At 41.2% G+C, this 22,504-nt stretch overlaps 1 protein-coding gene and 1 non-coding gene across 5 annotated transcripts in view; both read left to right on the top strand.

Moving 5' to 3' along the window:
* The window catches only part of Babam2 (BRISC and BRCA1 A complex member 2), a 380,020-nt gene that overhangs the window by 112,756 nt on the left and 244,760 nt on the right, over positions 1-22,504 (top strand). For all 4 annotated transcript variants that reach the window (XM_027424426.2, XM_027424427.2, XM_027424428.2 and 1 more), the window contains exons 5-6: positions 5,740-5,934; positions 20,776-20,850. In XM_027424426.2, the coding sequence (XP_027280227.1) occupies positions 5,740-5,934; positions 20,776-20,850 (270 nt within the window). The remainder of the gene's footprint in view (positions 1-5,739; positions 5,935-20,775; positions 20,851-22,504) is intronic.
* On the top strand, positions 15,939-16,045 carry LOC113830807. The gene has a single exon (XR_003487007.1). It is a non-coding gene; the product is annotated as a U6 spliceosomal RNA (small nuclear RNA).

Raw genomic sequence — 22,504 nt, 5'->3', positions numbered from 1 at the left:
GTTCGAAACTGGCTGTAATCCTAGTCCTAGGGGAATCCATGCTTGAAGCATTAATTTAATTAATCTTAATCAATAAAAACTTGGAGTCAGATATTGGGGTAAAAGCTGAAAGATCAGAGAAGCAGAGCAGCAGCCACCAGACATTTCTTACTTCTTGGAATTCTCCAACCAAAAGGGCTAGAACTTGTCTCCACCTTACCTTGTCACTTCCTGTCTCTGCTCAGCCTTATCACTTCCTGCTTCCTGTCTGTACATAACTCCATACCTCTTATGGTTAACTAGTGGCTAGCTCCACCCTCTGATTGCCAGGCAAACTTTATTTGTCAGAACACAAACAAAATATCACACAACACATGCCCTCTTCTGACCTCCACAGGCATCAGGCATCCCCACGAACCAAAAAAATACATGCAAATAAATCACTTATACACAAAAAGATAATAAAATGAATAAATCACTTTTAGAAGGAGCCTCAGACCCACACTAGGGACAGTTGGTTCTCTGTTGAGAAGGAGATCAGAACCTTGGAGAGCTCTGGAGGGTTTACATGGTCCAGGGTGATTCCTTCTCACCTTGGTCATGGCTGAGTGGTGTCCACTGGACACGGTCACGAGCCTCCTCTCTCTCCCAGTACACATTCCATTCTGCAGCTATTCTTCTTGAGTGTTTGAACTTAACTTCCCTACATTCTAAGACTATTTTTATTATTGAACATTAATCCCTCAGATGACTTTTATTGGAGTCTACTTACTATTTGTTTAGATCTTAGAGATGTGTGTATTTTTCTCATTAACTCCACTTGGGCTTTGAAAGACCATAATTAGCAACCTCAGACATCACAGCAACAGTCTTGAACCTCCAACACAATAAGCCCCGCCATCCAGAGACTTGGAATATTTGAAAATAAAGCCACTAGGCACAAGGGACAACTGCCCTGTTTAATTTCTTGCCTTGCCAGTATTTGTTGCTGTGAGTGTGCTACAAGAATACACAGTGCTCTCTTCCCTCCTGAGTGCTTCATTTTGTTCTTAGTGCTTGAATCTTCTCAAGAATAAAGACCCAAATAGTAAATGTCAGTTACCACTGTTTCCAACCCTGGATTTGATCACAGTTGTTATGGTCTGTGTTTGTTTGCTTTTTTGCTGGCTGTGGGACTATGTCACTATTTCTAGAGTTGTTATGTGAACAGGGAGTAGACATGCTGTGTGTAGACCTGAAGCTTCTTCCTCAATGTTTCTCCTTACCATGTTTATGTTGCATTACCTTAAGAAAGTAGGAAGTTGTTGTATTTGAAGGAATTATAAAAAGATGTCTAAGATAATTTCATTTCTTTATGTTGAAGAATTATTTGTTTGTTAATGTATAATAGAGATTTTCATTGCTCACATGTGACATGGTCCTGTTACAAATAAACCAATAGCAGATTTATTTTTGTTGTTATCATTTGTATGTTCCTCTGAGCTGACATTTAAACAATTCCTGCTTGTTCAGTTCCTGGTCTGTTAGAAAGGAAAATGTCATTTGTCATTTCCAAAGACCACTGAGGCCACTTCATGTCACTAGGACATATGGCATTAACATTCCCAAAGTGTCCTGTGAGCCTTGGAATTGAAGCAATAATTTTAATGTTAGTGCTAAATGATACATATTTAGGGTCAAATGATACTATTTTTTTCTTCAATACCCACAAAGTTTTAAGTGTTTGGAAGAGATAACTGAAGTCTTATTTCATAAACTTCAAATGGCAAATAGAATGGGTTCCTCAAGGTTGAGACTGGAAGTAGTTTGGTATGTGGCATGCTCAAGCCCTGGGTTCAGTCCCCAGTATCATACACAGACAAAATTTGAAATAAAATATGTGAAATATACTATCCTGTTTTTTAAAAAATATTTTTCCATTATGACATGTATTAAATGCATTTATACATAAACACATTCATACATATATACATAGAAATTTTGAAGAATAGGGAAATCTAGAAAACAACTGTGAAATGGTTTTCAATTACAGAAATCAGTTGATAACTTTTTTCTGTGCATATATGATTTCTATGTGGAATATTTACACTCCTGAGTGTTAAAATACCCAGTAAGTGATACCTTCACTATTATTAGTTAATTGGCTAATCTAAGATGTAAAAAATTGTTTCTCATAATCTTGGCTCAATTCTCTTGTGTGGGATGCTATGTGAGTGGCAAGACAAATCAGAGTGTTGCATGGGAATAAGAAACAACTTATGGAGCTATACCTTGTGTCCTCAAGTAAATGCCACACCAATGCATTCTGTTGGATCCTGGTCTGGGGCTAGTTGGGTCCTGAGAACAGGAAGCTCAGAATGGGCAAAGCCATAGGATCTTCAGGGTACCCATGAAGAGGAGGGTCAGACTTTTGGTTCACAGGAGTCCCTGTGTGGTCCTGTCTTTAGGAAGGGTGCGTGATTATTAATGCTGGGAAGGAGACTTGCTGTCTTTCTGGATGACATCATGTCACACTTCTTTGATTCCTAACAAGGTTGCTTATTTATTTTCATAAATTCCTTGGTTTTGATTTATTTCCCTTTATGTTAGAATGTTAGGTAGGATCTTATAGTAAGTTTTAGGTAATTTCCTTGTTTTATTTCAAATACATTCTATACTATGCATTGTTCCTTTAGTGACAAATGTTATCACAAAATTATTTTTGTAAAAGAGAAATCTCTGAGATGGCATTCCCCCTTATTATTAAACAGTGGTGATTGCAAGTCTCATATGTTAATTTACTTCCCTATTTAATCTCTTCAAAGGCATGGACTAGTGGGAATTGCTTCCCACCTTTCCCTGTTTCCTGCTCTCTGAATTTGCTTCTGTGTGGTGTGAGTACCACCTGTGTAACAGTGAGCTAGGCCTGTGAGGCTGCTGTGACTCACTACTTTCTCAGGGCAGGAAGCACAGACACAGAGCTGAGGATTGACAGGCCGTCTGCCCGACTGCTGGTTTCAGGGGAGTGGATTTATAAGAAAAGGAATACAGGAAGTTGGGGGTCACGTAAGCTGGAGTATCCCTCATAGCTGGCAGCTGGACAGGGTAGCAGAGCAGGGGCAGGGAGTTACCATTCCCATGAAATGGCTGTGACTCTGCTTCATTAGCATTGTGGTGATTTAAACTGAGGTTGAGGGGGCAGCTTGATATTTTACAGTCTCAGTTGCTCTCTGAACTTGGATATCAGCAGTTCCCCAGCCCCACCAGTTAATCGGTCTCTGAAAAGAACTGTCCCCCTAGCTCCCTACCCCTGTCCCAAATGTGTCACAGGTATTAGTGAGGACAAGTTCTTCCAAACTATTAGCTGTCTTCTTTGTCTAGAGGTGATCATTTTCTTTAATTGTATTTTGTATTCTTCATTTTAGGATCCATTGTAATATTCTTTTTTGTTAGTATATATATAAAACCTATACCTCTAGTTTGTGACCATCTTCTTTTCAGATGTCTTCTTGGTTCATTAACAAAAATAAGTAGAGCAGAACTTTGTGAATAGAGACACAGCTATTTTTTTTTTTTTTTTGCCTTTTTTTGGTAAAGAGTCCTGAAAATGTATACCTTTGCCTTTGACCCTGACCAAAATTTGGGCATGCTGCTGTATTTACTACTTAGGAGAATTAGAAAGCCCAGCATACTATATTCTAGACATGGTTTTTAAAATATGTATTAGTCTTCAGGAGACTTATAGTCTTAGGCAATGACTAAAACCTTTTATATTTTCTCTGTTCTCCCCTTTTAGTTAAAGTGATTCCCAGGTGGCTTATTTAAAAGAATCCGTCATGTAGCCATAGGAGACAAGTCCATATCTAGTTCAGTATGTACAAGCCTGCCATGATGGGCATGGCTTCCAGCAAAGTATGTTTGAATGGTCAAGGTCAGAGGCATTTCCAGGTATTGGGAGGCTGTGTTTTAACAGGAAGGAGGTGTTGGTTGGCATGTCTACACTGTGAATTTGACAATTAGGCTGAATGACTTGAAATAAATTCAAATTACTCAGAGATGTTTGCCAGATAATATGTTTTTATAATTTGTGTTATTGTGTGGATATGGACTTGAAGCTTTCTAAACACTGAAGAAGAATGGTAAGGTTTAAAAAATAGAAATGAAGTGATTAAAGCTTTTTCTTTTTGCTTTTAGTGCTGTAGGCAGCCTGGAAGGCATACTTGACTAAAGAGTAGAACGTCATTATCTTTCCTATTTATAAGTGTTGAATGATCTCCGAAGGAAACACATAGCAAACTATGTAATGGTCCATTTTCAGTTTTGGTCTGTGTTTGTACATCCTGTTAATATTTTGAATGAGGTTTTGAATAGCTCAAAAGAATCTCGGGCTGTTAAGGTCAAGAGTTTGCCATGCAGGACTCTGTGTTCTTCTGAGCAGATCACTTTTATATCACCATGCCTACTTCATTGTATGATGCTGAGACATTTGCTCTTTCTCTGTGAGTGTCTGCTTAGCCTTATCTCCTGTCAATAAGGAATGCCTTGATCCTTCCCCACTGTCATCTACTTCCTATAAATCAGTCTACTCAATAGAGCAAAGTACCATTGTCCTTGCTGGGGTATATGTGGGAAATCAGTTCCAAGAGATGGCATGGATCCCAAAACTTGCAGCGCTCAATACTTTTTATTAATCTATACACATCATCTATGGCTTGCTTAGGGATGCCTATAACATAAGTACTGTGTAAATAGATATATTCTCTTATTTAGACAATAATAGACAAGGAAACATATCAGTTCAGTACAAATGTTTTGTTTTCTAAGTGATTTTAATCTGCAGTTGGTTGAATCTATGAATGTTGAAACCATGGATACCGAGGGCATTGGCTTCCTTTTAGTGAATGAATTCTTTGACATTTGTTTGCTTGTTTTCTTTAGGAAGGGCTATGCTTAGGTTGCCTTTAAAGGAATGTAGTGCAGTGTGATGGCGCTACAGTGGATCTGCAGATCCCTGGAGACCCTTCAGAAATCTGTGGCATCAGACTATGTTCAGGACCATTGAAGATGCCACTGTCTCCCTTTAGTGTGCAGGTGTTTCACTTACTCTGCAGGAGCATTGGTGAGCACCATTGATGCCTTAGCGTTAGTCAGGGAAGGCCATGGCTATCAACTATACAGGCCATCGGGTCGCCACTGTCGTCCTCATTGCTACAAGGTCTCGGTTTGACAAAGGACTTGGCTTGCTTTTGTCCCTGTCTAGACTAGTGGCTGATACGTCACAGGAGAGTACACATTCAGCACATACTGTGGAGAGAATGAATGATCTTATGAGCTCTAACTCCTCTCCCTTCTTTTCCCCCTTGTATCTTCTCCATTCTTATCCTTTCCCAGATCATTCCGTACTATTATGTTTATATTTCTGTGAAATTCTGTTGTTTGCAGAGCATTTATTTACATCTGGTGTTACAGATGCAGGTGGTCTGTGGATGTGGAATTAAATACTTTTGCATAGAATGCTGAATTGAGGTGTTGTTTGTTAAAAACAAAGAATATAAAAGAGTAAGAACTGAATACAGTGTTTTTTTTTTTTTTTTTTTTTTCAGCTGATTTCAGTCTCTCACTTTAGCACTACCTGTTTTGTGGCCCTGGCTGAGCACACTGCCCATGAGGAATAGCCTTGCTTGCAGGCTTTTATTGTTCCCTTCCTCTGCTTTGATGTGCAGTTGTGATGAGGGATTTGTATGAAATTGTTCTCACTGGTCCTTGTCTTTGACTCTGCAGAACCTTGCCTCCTGGAACCCTTCAAACCCTGAGTGCCTCCTGCTTGTGGTGAAGGAGCTGGTGCAGCAGTACCACCAGTTCCAATGCAGCCGCCTCCGCGAGAGCTCTCGCCTCATGTTCGAATACCAGACGCTCCTGGAAGAACCTCAGTATGGAGAGAACATGGAAATTTATGCTGGGAAGAAAAACAACTGGGTGAGTGCTTAGAGATGGGGGCATTACTTTGTGATGAAATTAGGGACAAGAACATTCCTCAGGTACAGATGGCTTAAGTCATTCCTCAGATACAGATGGCTTAGGTCACCTGTGTGCTTTCTCATCATGAGACTTAGTGGTTATCAGGGCTATTATCTGTAGAGAGTGTCACAGGGGAAGTGTGCACAATTTGGTTTCACCCCCACTCTCCTGAGTTCAGAAGGCAGGAAGAGAGCCTGTGCTCTACACCCCCATGCTGGTGCTGATGTGGGTGGCTGGCTGGCAGGCCACAGTTGAAGACACTGACAAATTCCACCTTCTACTGAAGAGTGACCTCACTGCCCCAATCAGATAAGAGGGGTCAACTGCTCTGGATGCAGCTGGTTACATAGAGCCTTTGTGTGCACCTTCCCCACCCCTTTTCATAAAGACAAGGTCTCATTGTACAGCACAGAGTGGCCTCGAACTCACTGCACAGCCCAGGTCAGCTTCAGAGTCAGAGTCTTTCATCTCTCCTTCCTGAGTGCTGGCATCACAGGGGTGGCCACCATGTCCAATGCTAGCTGCTGCTTGGAATTTCTTTGCATTGTGCCATCATTTTGAGATTCAAAGCAGATTATAACCCTCATCTGCCCAGAAACTTCATATAACCGATCCCCCACACCCCCGCAAAAGTAAAAGCTGCAATCAATCTCCCCAGTGATAACATGAACTCTGGATTCTATAACGCCTCCTTCCTTCAGCATCCACTCACTTCCTCTTCTATTTTTCTTGCAATGGGCCCTAGTCATGCTACACCTCTGCACCTTGCAGGCATACCTAGCAAGCTACTCCCCTCGACACTTTGCATAAGTTTCTGCATCTGTTTTTTTTTGCCCCTGGGAATGGTGAACACCCTTCCTGCTTCAAATTCCTGCTAATGCATTTTCAATGATGTTCTGCCCCAATTTTTTAATTCAAATTTTTGAGATATGTTTTATAAAGTTTATACATTTTAATTGTATAATCCTATGATTATCAATCGTTTGGCTGATTTCCACAACCAGCATCATGATCTAGAATGGTCTGATACCCTCCAGTAAGGTTCTTCATGTTCAATTGCCGATAGTCTTTTCCCTACTGTAGCCTAGGGAATCTCTAAATTTCTTCCCGTTTCTGTAGATTTTCTTTCTGAACATTTCAGATGACCATGACACATCCCTAATGTTCTGTGACTGGGTGCTTTCACTTAGCAGAATGTATTTCAGATCTGTCTATGTTGTACATGTACCCGTACTTCATTTTTCACTATGGTTGAATAATATTCCATTGGACAGACACACCACGTCTTGTTTTTCTAGTCACTAAGTGATGAAATTTCTGTGTTTTTTTTTTTAACCTTTTGACTTGTATGAATTGTGCTGTTGTAAACATTCATATTAGGCCTTTATTATAGTTGTTCTTACAGTTCACTTCTGTTTCTATTCCCCAATATTAATCTGCTCTTTTCTTAAAGACATCTTTTTAGTAGATAATTTATATGTTAGTGTGTAAGATATTCACTCCAGCATTCAGTATCTGAGCATAATAATTTTTACTGTCATAGCTTTTGTTTGTTAGGCATCTGGACAGAGCTGCACCCCAGGGCCCCTTCTAGGCTGCACTGAAGTGTTGGCCAGTGCTTTAGTCTCCTCAGTACTCCACTGGAAAGATTTCATTGTAAGCCCATTTGTATGGCTGATGGGAAGGTGCTGTTCTCTGTGGGCTGCTGATCCCAGGGCAGCTAGCTGGTGCCTGGAAGTTGCCTCCCATTCTCTGCGTCTTCCTCTATAGGACCTTTCCACAGTGGGCCTCCTAGGCTGGTAGGGGCCTAGCCACAGCGAGCAAGCAGCAGAGATGGAGAGAATGTATAAGCAAGAAACGGGTCTTTTACAACCCTGTCTCTTGGATGATACATAGCACTTTTCTTATTGTCTGTTGGATCCAGCCTACACGGGGAGGAGCTCTAATACCTGTAAGTGTGGGCACCAGGATGGCTGTGTACCACTAGGAATCCTGCCATATTGCTCACTTGCTTGTCTTTTCCTGTTGGAATGTCAAGTTGCAGGGCAGGGATTGACATACCCTACACCGGGAACAGTGCTGTTGCGACATTGGTGTTCTACAAGCGTTTGTTCAATGGATGAGTGAGTAAACTCTAGTGACGCATAGAATGAGTTAGGTATTCTTCTCCTTCTGGTTTTATTAGATTCCACCAAGCCTTTCTTTTCTTAAGTTCAATATGATCTCCCTTGGAGTTTTTAACTTTTTATTAAGGGATGTGATTTCCAAAGTCATACAAATGAGCAATATGTTTTTAAAATTTTCAAACAAGTCTTCCTGTTTGAACATACTTAACAGTTCAAAGTTTTTTCTTTTACTGTTTTCATTTTCATATAAATGTGTGTGTGTATATATATATATATATATGTCCCGCGCAATAGTCTCGCCAGCAAGAACCACATATGACATTCGGATCCTTCTGCAGGAAAGCTTTAATGCGTCTTGAGAGGAGAGCATAAGCTTACCAGAGCGGAGACCCCGAGCCAAGAATCCCGTCCCCTAATAAAGGCTGGCAGCCGCCGCCTGGGACGTGTCACCCTATGATTGGCTGCAGCTCATCAGGCCATATGACGCCACGGAATAGGCAGAGATCAAGGAATGGAAAATTACCCAGCGCCTGCGCAATAATCTTGTTTACATTCAGTGCCTGCAGGCGCCATCATTGTAATGGAGAATGCAGGGACGGCTCCCTACATCTCCCCCTTTTTTTATTAATTAATGATAAGGCTTTATATTTTTACAAGCAAATAGGTCACCCATATGTTGAGGGATAGAGGCAGAGGTTGTACCTTCCCAATCAAACATTAAGACTGTGTACAAGAGTCGCCATCAGGCTGTTAGCTTGACCCGAAGCGCTCTCGACCTGTCCTCTGCCGTTTTTCTGGGAAAGGGAGACTAGGGCAGGCAACCCTTATGCAGGACAACATGCCTCCCAGAGAAGCCTGCATACTGGGCAACTCTCTGTGCGATGCCTTGCTCAACATCCCTCATGGGCTGCTCAAACCAGACACTCTACCCTGTGTAATGAGCCTAGGCTCCGGGTGTGCAAGAGCTGTCTGGCCGGCGGCCTATTGCTTAAGCATTGTTAACCAAATGTCAGTGGAAGCCCCTTGTTCCAAAGCTACAAGCGCTTGGGCGATAACCATCTTGTCTCTCTTAGTTTGAGCTCTGAGCCTACAGACCAGCCAGAGAAGCAACATCAATCCGCAGCAAACGGCTGCACCAAACAATCCCATCCCCACCCATTAAGCGATCTATGATGACAATCTCTCCGTCAAGGACAGGAGTTAATCTGGATAATAGTGGCTCTCAACTCCCGGGGAGAGGGTGGAGTTTCAACTTTTGAGGGTCCGAAGGGGCTCTTCGTGTGAGTCTTTCCGGGATCCACAGGGGATTCTCTTCATCCTGTGGAAAAACACATATAGCTCCCCTGGATCTTATGAGAATAGGATCCGGGCCTCTCCAAAGACCAGTTAAGCTATCTTTTACCATTTTCTTTGGCCTTTTAGGTTCTGAGGTGTGACGCTTGGCCGCATTATGGCCCCGAGCGTCAATGTTTATGAGGCTTTCCCCAGGCATTCCAGGCCTCCAAGAAGTGTTGAATAACATGCATGGCCTTTTCCCCTATCAAAGACTGGGAAAGCCATCTGTAATTTTCTCCGCTCCTCTAATGGTAAAAAGGAGTCGGTACCAAATAATGGGGGTGTTGATGGAAGTACACCCGCTGGATTAACAGGTCTCTTAAATTTACCGGGGTGTGACTGGTTATCCCCTATTTTCTCTCCCTCCTTTTTTGTTTCTTTTTCACCTAGCTGAGCTGTTTCCTCTAAAACTTTATCTCTTGAGCTTTCAGAGTCATCAGAGCTATCAAGATTTAAAGCTTTAAACTTATTTATAGAATCATCTAACAAATTACTCACTCCCTTGTCATTAGACATCCCGGGAGGTCCTTTTTCCTTATTTGTTGCTGTTTCTCTTCTTACATATACTCCCTTGTCACTAGACACCCCGGGAGGTCCTTTTTCCTTATATTTTATTGTTGGGCGCGCCCCATCTCTCACTACATTCGGTTTCTGACATGTAATTCTGGACTTCTTTAAGATTGCTACAACAGTGAAAAAGATCAACAATCCCAAGCCAAAGTCCAGAAAAGACATACCTCTCCGAATTTACCACCCTGCAGTTCTGAATCCGCCTTGTAGCCAAGGGGTCTCCGCGGTGCCGGCGATGTTAACAAGTTCCCGGGTTTCGGCACCAGATGTCCCTCGCAATAGTCTCGCCAGCAAGAACCACATAGGACATTCGGATCCTTCTGCAGGAAAGCTTTAATGCGTCTTGAGAGGAGAGCATAAGCTTACCAGAGCGGAGACCCCGAGCCAAGAATCCCGTCCCCTAATAAAGGCTGGCCGCCGCCTGGGACGTGTCACCCTGTGATTGGCTGCAGCTCATCAGGCCATGACGCCACGGAATAGGCAGAGATCAAGGAATGGAAAATTACCGAGCGCCTGCGCAATAATCTTGTTTACATTCAGTGCCTGCAGGCGCCATCATTGTAATGGAGAATGCAGGGACGGCTCCCTACATATATACATATACATATACATATACATATACATATACATATACATATACATATACATGTGTATGTGTGTGTGTATGTATGTATGTATGTATGTATGTATGTATGTATGTATGTATATTGTGTCTGTGTGCGCACACCATGATATTCATGTGGTGGTCAGAGAACAGCTTGTGGGAGTTGATTCTTTCCTATCAGGTAGAATTTGAAGACTGAACTCAGCTTGTGAGGCTTGGCAGAAACGGCCTTTACCCACCAATGATCCTTAATTATCTTGCCAATCCTCTAAAACAATTTTAAAAGAAACTTCTTAACATTTATTTATTTATTGATGTGTATGTATGTACATGTGTTTGGGGATGTCTTGCTGTGGGCTGTGTTTGTGTACAAGGTAGACAACAACCTGCCGGAGTTGGCTCTGTCCTTTCAGTATATGGGTTCCTGGGATTGAACTCAGGTCTTTACTTGGCAGCAATAACCTTTAGTCACTGAACATCCTACCAGCCTTGGTTTTTATTTTGTAAAATCATTTATATTGCACTATATAAGGCATATGACACTGAATTTGCCACCTCCATTTTAAGAATATAGTTTAATCCTATCAACTACAATGACATTGTTGTGAAGCAGATATGTAGAACTTTTTCATCCTGCAAAACTCAAACTGTGTCTATATTAATTACCACTTCATCTTTGCCTTTCTACTTTCTATTTCAATGGCTTTACTTCCATTAGCTGCTTCATAAAAATGTAATTATACAGCCTTTGTCCTAGTGTGTCTAGCTTATTTCACTAAGACATATTGTCTTAAAAGTTCATCGTGGCTGGATGGTGGTGGTGCACACCTTTATCCCAGTACTTGGGAGGCAAAGGCAGTTGGATCTCTGTGAGTTCACGGCCAGCCTGGTCTACAAAGCAAATTCCAGGACAGCCTTGCTATATAGAAAAACACTGTCTTGCTGGGCATTGCTGGCACACGCCTTTAATCCCAGCACTTGTGAGGCAGAGGCAGGCAGATCTCAGTGAGTTCGAGGCCAGCCTGGTCTCCAGAGCGAGTGCCAGGATAGGCTCCAAAGCTACACAGAGAAACCTTGTCTCGAAAAACCAAAAAAAAAAAAAAAAAAAAAAAAAAAAGTTCATGCATGTTGTAGCATGTGATGGTTTCCTTTTTAACTAAGGCTATATAGTATTTCATTACTTATGCACAGCACGTTTTGTGGAGCTTGCCTTGCTTTACTTTGTAGCTAATGCTAATGTGTCAACATTGAGATCTTACTATGGATTAGTTAGTGTGTATGTAAAGTTGGGATTGCCAGATCATAAGGGAATTCTATTTTCATTTGTTTATGGAACTTCCATACTTTTGGATATGATAACAATATTCTGTTTTATACCTCTATCAGCAGTGCATTGCAGTTCAAGGTTTTAAACTATCTTTTATTGACTCACATGGCTACTAAGATGAATTTAGTTCACTTTTTGTCTTCAGAATCTTTCTTACTTAAAAATCCACTTAATTGTCCTCTCAGCAAAGGATGTTAGATTTAATCCATCTCTCCTTCTTGGTGAGTCTGTGTTGTCTTTAATGTTGGGTGGCTCATTTTAAAATGGGAATTACTATTTAGTTACAATTTTTATGGTTTTGTTTCTCAACTCCTTTTGTGTGTTTCTGTGTCTGTGTGTATGTGTATGTATGTATATTTGTGCATATGTGAATCTATATGTGTGCACATGGTTGTTTGTTTGTGCATGTGTTTGTGTGTATGTGTGTGCGTGCAGTTGTATGTGTTTCACTGTGTGCGTGCATATGGAGGCCAGAGGCAACTTTACATGTTGTTTTTAGATGTTATCCACTTTTTTGTTTGAGACAATGTCTCTTACTGACCTGGAAGTCACTAAATAGACTAGACCATCTGCCTAGTAAGCTCCTGGGATGTGCTTGTCTCTGCCTCCAGCAGTGGGATTACAAACACACACACACACACACACACACACACACCACACACACACACACACACACACACACACACACCACGAGCCTGAGTTTTGTTTTTGTTTTGATCTTTGTTTTTTTTCAGTGGGATTACAAACACACACACACACACACACACACACACACACACGAGCCTGAGTTTTGTTTTTGTTTTGATCTTTGTTTTTTTTTTTTGTTTTTTTTTGTTTTTGTTTTTTTTTGATAGATAATGAGTACTGTTTATTATGAGGATGATGTCCAGAATGGGACAGGCTATAGACAAAGGGAAATTTATGTGATATTTCATATGTCTTGAAACTTACTGTAGTTACTAGAATCCTTGCTGCAAAAGTCATGGAGAAGAAAGGGAAGATACTGGATTTGCTATGACAGAGATTTTTTTTTTATATTTTTCTTACTTATTAATTTTTTTCTCTCTTTTTATTATTATTAATTCAAGTTAGGGAACAGGCTTGTTTCACATGTACTTCCCCTCTCCCTCTCCCTCTCCCTCCCCTTACCCCCATTCCTTCTCCCCCACCTCCAACCTACCCCCCACCCCATCCACCCACCACTCCCCAGGCAGGGTAGGGCCCCCAACCGGGGCTCCACCAAGTCCACCAAATCTTCCTGTGCTGGGCCTGGGTCCCTCCCCATGTGTTCAGAGACAGAGTGCATCCCTTCAAGTGGGATGGGCTCTCGAAGTTCCCCACATACACCAGGGCAAAAAGCCAGTCCACCTCCGGAGGCTCCCAGGAGTGCAGGGGCCTCCCTGATAGCATCCATGATCAGGGGGCTGGATTAGTCCCGTACTTGTTTTTGTTTTGATCTTTGTTTTTACCTTGGTTCTGGGGATTGAATTTAGATCCTTATACTTGCAAGGCAAGCACTTTGTCAACTGAACTATCTCCCTCAGCCCCTTTCCTTTTAATATATTAAAAGTCTGAATTGAAATATGATCTAGTTTTATGGCACCTTTTACAATTTCAGGATTTTTACCATTTCTTGAGTTGTCCTTCACCTGGAAGTGTAGATCCACTTAAAGCACATGGTGCTGATGGTTTTTCAGAATATCCCTGCCTGATGTCACTGGCTTACGGATGATATGTGCTACCACTGTGATCAACCCCTTTACTCTAGTTGGAGTGACTCTGATCCTTTGACACTCAGTCACTTGTAGTATTAAGGTGAGCAAAGCATCTGATCTCCTACACAGGCTGAAGTGGTTACATATAAGCTACAGTAAACAAGGTCCAGGGACTTAGAGGAGGGAGACTATAGAGAGAAACATATCTGGACATGAGTTAGCATCCAAGCAAGCAATGGAGAGCTCAGATACACGGGTGAGCCTTGAGGGATGGGCAAGGGGCTCAGGGATGTACTGAAGGACAGCGTGATCATACAACCACTGCTAGCCTAAGGAGCTGGAAGATTAACATGGACTCTGCAAGATAGAAAAGAGCTTGATTTTGAGCCAAAATGTTTCAAATCAAGAACTGTATTAGCTTGTTATTGCTGCTATAAGCTCACTGTGATCTTTGGGAGCTTAAGACAATTGAGGCATGCTCCTCTGCAGTCCCAGGGTTCTGTAGTGAGAATGGGTGTGGCTGCTCTCAGATCAAGGGATGGACAGCAGTGTGCCTGGAGGAGGCTCACAGGGAAGAGCTGGCAGAGCTCCACTCACAGACGTGATCTTTGAGAAATCATAGAATTTCTCATGTCAAATCATGGGATTTCACATATGAATTGGACTCCTTTCTCCTCTTCCCTACTTTTTTTTGTATATGTATATGTGTGTGTGGTATGTACATAGAATTACACGTGCATATGTGTACACATGCATAAGGAGAAGAAAGGAGATTGATTGATGTAGGCTGTCTCCACCTCATATATCGTGGCAGGGTATCTTGCTAAATTCAGAATTTCCATGTCAGCTGGTCTAAGGAGCGAGCTTGCTCTGGGGATTCCCTGGCTTCATGCCCTCCAGCATTTTTTGGAATATCATGAGTCTTTTCCTTTAACCCTGTCCTGTTCAGTAGTTTATTACAGACCTGAATGAAGTCACACAGGCACATGTTTCTGTTAACCCGAGAACATGGAACTTGATCTATGCTGTCTTGAGGTTGAGTTTTCACACTTCTTTACATTGCAGGAAGGGGCTCTACTCTTTTAGCTAAAGTAGATATAAATGAACTACGTCTACTGAACACAATTTGGGGGTCAGTAATACATCTTAAGAATACCCTTTAGAGTATGCTAGTCTAATAAGACTAACCTTCCCTGTCTTTTTCACATGTACTGTCTGTTTATATTGTTGCCAAAGAACAGTGTCCACAACCTCCAGACCAGTTGGTTGTCAGTCTTAAGAATCACCCTTACCACATTGTCACAGATGAAGTTAGAGTCACATTTTTCAGTTCTTAGCCTTTATCTTCTCTGAGTGGCACTAGTCAATTTCAGATGAAAGCTTATTTGTGGATAAGAAAACATTTCATAAGACAGGAAGGAGGATTCCCCAAGGCAGAATGACCTGATTGGAATCTGTTCAGCACAAGATGTCCACCCATCACTTCCCAAAGATGAAGGGAACTATGGGACAGCTGCTGTGAGGGAGAAAAGCCCAGGCCCAGGAAATTGCCCAACTCCAGTCTTGTCAGCTGGAGCCATTGCCAACACCCTCTCACTTAAAAAAGGGGAGGGGGCACGAATATTCATGGCTGATGCTGGGGACAGTGCCATTGAGGCAGTTGGCAGAAGACTAGCATTTCCACAGTCGTAGGCCAGGTAACTTTCTATGTCTATCCAAGAGGATGTCTCACCAGAGACTGATGAAAAAATTCAAATTATTCTGTTCACTTGGCAGTATCTAAATGTCTCATTCACAGTTCACAGGAAGGAGTGCTGTAGAAGTTATCTCCGGTGACACAACAGTGACCGCAAATCAATATAAAGACAGTCATTTTATATGGTTGAGCAGTGACTGTGTGTGTGTGTGTGTGTGTGTGTGTGTGTGTGTGTGTGTGTGTGTGTGTATACAAGTGTGTGTGTGTGCATGCGTGTGTGTTCCTCTTCATAGTGTATATGTAATTCCAGTTACACAAAGACATGCTTTAGACTGCCCTTTGCTCAGTTTCATGAAGGAAGGGTATTTTATAGTATCAGCTACCAACAGATTCTTGAGCTTAGTTCCCAGAATTCCCAGTGCTTTAGAAATTATGTGCTGAGTTTCCTGTGCTCTTGTTTACTGTTTCTGCAGTCCCAGGGATGAACATGGGGCCTGCACATTACATTCTAGATAATCCTTTTGTTGCAGAGCTGTATCTTCAGCCTGAGTTCTCTTTATTCCCTCAAGGCCTAAGAAGTGTATAGTGTGTGCTAGACCCAGAAGCACACCTACTAACATTGGAACTTGAGAGAAGATGAGCATGGCTCCTGTAAAACAATATGACATGTGAATTCACAAAGCATTCCATATTTTTAAATGTCACAATGAACCATTAGTTTGTATAATTAATATGTTCTGATAAAATATCTTTTAGAAAGAAGGTATGGTAGGCTTGAAAGCTGGAGATCATAAATAACTTTCTCTTTCCCAGTACAGCAAATTCCCTTTCTATCAAAACTCTCTTTCATGATGACTTTAGTTTTGTCCTTAGCCCATTGCAGATAAACTCTAATTCATATGGTTTTTAACTATGACTTAATGTGTCAGTCAGTTACTTGACAACCAGCATGCATGTATGTCAATTCTAGGAGCAACATTTTGAGAAAGGTTAAAGTAGGGATCATTGGAGAGGGTTATTTTTTTTTTTTTTTTGGTTTAAAATAGTTGGTGGAGTAAAAATAATTGTATAAACTAAGAGGGCAAAAGCTAAATTGTAATATGTGGACTAAAATAGCTTGTAGTTCACTTGAGTCCAAGTGCTAAATATGTAATTATTTTTTGTTACCTTATATGGATAAGAGTTCTTATAATTTTTGTTGTTGTTGTTTTCAAGACAGGGTTTCTCTGTATTACTTTGGAGCCTGTCCTGGAACTCGCTCTGCAGACCAGGCTGGCCTCAAACTCACAGAAGATCCGCCTGCCTCTGCCTACCAAGTGCTGGGATTAAAAGACATGTGCCACCAACACCTGGCCAGTTCTTATAATTTTTAAAATCCCACATTTTATTTCTTCTGTTGGTTTTTAAAATGCATATATATGTATATACAGATACATACATACACATAAGCCACCAGATGTTAATAAGGTAAAGACTTTGAAATTACCATTTCAACCAGAGACTAACATTTTGCGCTAGCTGATAGATGTTTGTTTATTGCTAGGTAGTTTGCCTTTATAAATTGGAATGAAGAATATAGAGATTGAATTTGATTTATCATTTCACCAACTCCTCCAATTTCTTGGAATCCCATGGCACCTTTTAAAGTCCTGTCCCCAAATGACTTAAGAATCACTTTTGAATCCATGGTTTCCATGAGTGAGTACTACACATCCCTCAGTGGTTAGAAATTGTTTGCACTATGCAGAGCATTTCTGTGGACCATGGGCCAGTCTCCTGTATATGTGCCCCTGTAGTCCTCAGTCTCTTGCTCTTCCCTGTGCATATAGCCTTCCCTGTTTTAGCCATCCACCGTTGCTCTTCTGGATACTTTGCCCTCTTGCTCAGTTGTTCCTTTGTCACTTCACTGTGTAAAGGCATTAGATCTCCACAGTTTGGGAATTTTAAACAAGAAACATCACGATCTGTCCACAATGTGTTTGGAAGAAAATGCCCTGCAGCTGAAAAGATATGAACCAGTCAGGGACAATGGCAGTGTCTAGCCTAGAGGTCATGTAGCTCCCTCCATGTGGTGGCAGGTGCCAGAGGATGTGAGAAGTGACTGTGTTCTGTATGTGTTTCCACTCTGTGAGGTAAGAGGGATAGCTAGATGTCAGGGTGATTGTGGATTTTTTATTGTTGTTCTGAAAGGATAGCAAAATGTCTATTGCAATGAGGAATAAGTTTCAAGGAAAGAAAATAAAATAGGGAATTTTCATGGTATTGGAGAAATAAATTTAAATTAGGAAAATGTCTGGAGTGGAGCTAGGGTATTTGGGAGCCATTAGTGCATAAACATTATTAAGGTTGTGAGCTTGTATGAGGTCTGCTGGCAAGTGTAGCCAAGCCAAGAGGTCTTGGAGTTAAGCCCAGGCATACTCTATTGTTTTGAGGTTGAGGAGATTAGACATAAGGCCAAGTAGAGTAGCAAGGACCTGGAAGCTAAGTGAATTATGTTCTAAGAAATGGGTGATTGGCCCTCCCAGAGTGCAGCTGACAAGACACTGAGGTGAAGACAGAAATGACCATGGGATTTAGCAATGGGGAGGTCATTGGTGACCTTGCCAGAGCTGTTTTGTTGGAGTGATGGGCGAAGAAGGGTTGACTAGAGAGAAAAACAAAAGAGAAAATGTAGACCTCAAGTAGATGTCCCCCTCGGGAGGATGATTTTATACCATAGAACAAAGAACAAGATGAGAGCTTAACAAAGGAGTGAGATAGAAGAAGGCGTCCTTTAAGATGATGCTTGCATGCAGATGACAGTGAGCAGAGAGGGAACTGACTTTATAGGAGAAAGAGAAGAGTGTCAGTGGGAGCTTGGGTTCTTGGCTGAGCACTGTACACAGTACCAGGGGAAGATTTACTGTTTTCTTTCTATTCTCAGTACCCAACAGGCTAGTGGCCTTCGTATAAAACCCCGCTTAACACTGTAGAGTTAGATGTGGCACTAGCCTTACTTCTTCCAAAGTATGATCCCCTCCCTGATAGTTCCAGTATGCCTTGATCCAAAGACCCACTGTTAAATAGGGAATGTTGTCTTTAGAATCTTCTAGGAGCTAAACACCAGAAGTCTCGGGCTGCAATAGAAGGGCAGCTGCTCTAGGATCCCACTACCCCTCCTTCAGCAATCTCCTTGAGGTGTTGGCAGATCATTGTGTGGCCCTTGGGAATGAGCCCAATTTGGGCTGCTTAACTTTGAGCATCAGGCTTGTGCCTCACCTATGGCATTCCTGGTGTGGAGGGTTTCTGTCTCTCTTGCTTACCTCATCTTGGCTTGGGGTACTCCTCATTTTCCCCCCTTCTGTCACAAGGTTGGGCTTGTGATGGTAGAGAAATACCCCATGGTTAGCCAGAGACAGATGCAAGTTAGATGTTGTAAGTGGTAAGGAGAGCGCTGAGCTAAAGTTTGTCTTTCTGTCTCCATTTCTCAAGTTTCAAGTCAGAGTTTTATGAGGGCCAGAAGCCTGAGGCCAGTTGTTAGTATGTTTGTAGAAGGGAGTGGTGACACCTGTGGAACCATCTGTAAAAGGTGTGCTTGGCTTATGTGTGGCTCATCCATTCATCCCTAAAAATTAGTTGTGGGTATTTTCTGTGCCTACAGCTATGATTTGGGAGTTTATGTGGTTGAATTTTTGAAGTGTTGGAAGCAGAAAAGATACTGGAAGCTCTGAGGTAATCACAGCATGAAAGGATGGAGAGATATTCTTTTTTAAATATTTGTACTTTGAGAACTTTGTATGTGTTTTGATCATATTCACCGCTCCTCCCAGATTCACCCCACTTCCCTATCCACCCAGCTTTGTGGTTCTATTTTTGTCCCTCCCACAAATCAAGTCTGGTTTATGCTACCTGTGTGTTTTTGCATGTGTAGCCTTCTACTGGAGGGTGGTAGACTTAGCAGGAGAAAGAAAAGTAAAGAAACTGACTCTAAAATAAATTGAAACTTAGAGAAAATGGACTCTTCCCCCTCCAATAGTTTTTCAGTTGTTTTCATTGCCAATAGCTGCTCGACTAAATGTGGACTGTATCCCTACCTTCTCTCTCCATATTGGGACCTGGTTTGGCTTTGGCTTGCACAGGTCTTGTGCTTGCTATCATAACCACTGCAAAATCATGTGTAGCTGCCCTGTTGTATCCAGAAGACACTGTTTCCTTGTAGTTATCCACCACCTCAGGTTCTTATACTCATTCTACCTCCTTTTCTACAATGATCCATGATCCCTAGGAGGAGAGGATTACGGTATAGATATCCTGTTTAGGGCTGGGCATTCTGAAATCTTTAAGATTTTAGCTCTCTGAACCTTGACCAGTTGTGGTTCTCTTTGTTACTAACATTTTTATAAACACAAGCTTCTCTGATGAGAGGTGAGAGATGAGAGATGCATTAATCTGTGTTTCTAAACCAAGTGGGTGGGCTAGAGTAAGAACCATTCTCTAAAGTAGTTTTAGATCATCTGTGGTTTTTGTCATTGTTTGTTTGGTCAAGCATGTCATATTGGAATTCATTGTGTCAAAATCTCCCACACTATATGCTTGCAGCAAGAGAGAGAGAGTGGAAGACTCAGGGTCCCATCAGTTAAACCAGTAGCTTTGCTGCCTTTATTAGGGTCCTTGGAATCCCTAGGTCACTGAGTAGCCTGCTTAGAAAAAGGGCTTACCTAGCATACATGAAGCTCTGGGTTTGTTCCCAAAACACGCACACACACATGCATGCATATGCTCACGTGTATATACAGAACAATTAATTAATTAGTTATTATTTATAGCTTAAGTGTTTTAAATCTTCAGTTCTATGTAACTTCCTTACATAGATTGTAGAAGAAATTACTGAAAACATTAGTTGATAATAATATTACTGAACTTTCAAGAGATTAAAAACTTATCTGAGTTTACATTGATGTATCGTTTTACATGAGCGGGTTTGATCTTTGTATGGACTTCATACTACTGTAATGGGTGTCAGCATACATGATGGTAAGTTCCAGAATCAGTGAGGTGGTATGAGTGCTTAGTAAAGCACACGAGTCTAAGGAGTAGGTTGGTCTCTTCCTGTGTCAGGGTTTTGAAAAATAATATTCATGCATGCATTCTTTCACAGTTTAAAAAAATTCAGTACCACTTTAAAATTTTATCATGCATTGCTCTAGTCTATATTCTACAATATAGACTACAATGCAGAGTTTTTATGTTGAAACTGTGCTGTTTTAATAGTTTAAGAATTCTTTTTAATCCTCTCCTACTTTTCCCGACCTTATTTTTCTGCCCTGTGTTAGGAAACCCTAATCCCAGTTGTCTGCATATTGAAATAGTTGAGGTTTCCCCGCCTCTTGGTCATAATTGTTACTTCTCAACCTGTTTTATATTTAAATCTTTTTCTTTCCCCACAGACTGGTGAATTTTCAGCTCGATTCCTACTGAAGTTACCTGTAGATTTCAGCAACATTCCTACATATCTTCTCAAGGTAAAATATACAATTATCAGTAACAGAATACAAATCAAACTTTGATCATTTAGCTCAGGATTGTATAACTGGTTTGTTCACATTTTGTTCTGATGATGAGTTCTAATAAGACGCTTACTGCAGGACAGTCCATTGGAATTCTGTTTCCGTTGCTAAAGCACTAGGTGGTTATACATTAGTAGTATAAATACATTACACTCAGGAAAATGATTTTTATTTATCAGTCTTACTGGGACGAAAGACTCATAGAGCTTGTCCAAGGCACTCTGCATATTAAGCATGCTCACTAATGATATTTCCCCTTTTTTATGTCAGCAGTTGAACTTAGCACCTTCAAAGTTGGAGCTGTCCCAGGATTTCATAATCCAGCTAGACCAGTATACATGGGTTCTCCAAAGTGGGAAGAGGCCTCAGGAACAACTGTTTGGGAAGAAGTACATGCTTTGTAGACAAAGGGTAGGCTCCAGAAGACTAGTTTGTAGCTAGTGAAAGAAACCAGATAGATCAAAGAGCAAGTTCAGAGAAGGAAAGGCCAAGACAGAGGCCCAGGTTTGGCTCAGATGAGGATTTGGGTTGTAATTTAAGATTTGGCTGGCTGCCCTCAGCTCTTGTTTCAACCTGTGCTTATTTAATTTCAGTCTAATCTTAGAAAATTTCTGTCTTCTTAATCTGATGTTGTTCAGAGAGCTGATGGTATTTATAAATGTTGAGGGGAGAGCCAGGACCCATCCACAAGTCTCCCCACACGTTATAGAAATCAGTAATATCAGCCAGGACTCTTGAGAATGATAGGAAGTTTGTTTTGGTAGAATATAGACTAGAGCAATAGAAGAGACTGGGGTTGCTGAGTGGTGCTGACCAATGACTTTAATCCTAGCACATAAGAGGCAGAGGCAGGCAGATCTCTGTGAGTTCAATGTCAGCCTAGTCTATATAGTGAGTTCCAGGACAGCCAGGGCTACATAGTGAGTTCCAGGTCAGCCAAAGGCTGTATAGTGAGACTTTGTTATAAACAAACAACTAGTAATCTTTTTGTTGTTACTACTTTTTTCTTTATATCATTTTATTTCATTTTCTCTTTTATTTTTGTGATTATAATATGATTACAATATTCCCCTTTCCCATTTCTTCTTCCAAACCTTCTATATACCCTTTCCCATTCTCCTTCAAATTTATTGTCCTTCTTAAAATAATAGTTATTGTGTGCATATATGTATCAACATATATATTCCTAAACATAACCTATGTAATCCATATAATGGTACTTGTATGTATGTTTTCAGGGCTGACTGTCTGGCACCAGACAATCACCTGATGTCCTCTTTTCTGGAGAAAGCCACCTTTCTTGTTCCCATTTTTCCTTAGTTGCCTACAGTTCTTTGTGTAGTGTTGAGACCTCATGAGATTTTTGTCTTCTAGTAGTATCAGAAGCTATACCCCCAAAAGCCTTTTCTGATTCTTGGACATGATCTCATTGCATAACACTGGCTGGCCTGGCACTCACTATGTATAGATCAGGCTGGCTTTGGACTCAGAGAGATCTATCTGCTTCTGCCTCCTGAGTGCTGAGATTAAATGTGTGTGTTACCACACTTAAGTACTCATTCCTTCTGTGAGGGAAAATTATTTTATTTTCCTCTAAATAAATATGGGA

Source organism: Cricetulus griseus, chromosome 7, assembly GCF_003668045.3.
Source record: "Cricetulus griseus strain 17A/GY chromosome 7, alternate assembly CriGri-PICRH-1.0, whole genome shotgun sequence".
NCBI lineage: Eukaryota > Metazoa > Chordata > Mammalia > Rodentia > Cricetidae > Cricetulus > Cricetulus griseus.
Note: the sequence above shows the minus strand (reverse complement) of the source record. Positions and strands in the feature narration are given on the sequence as shown.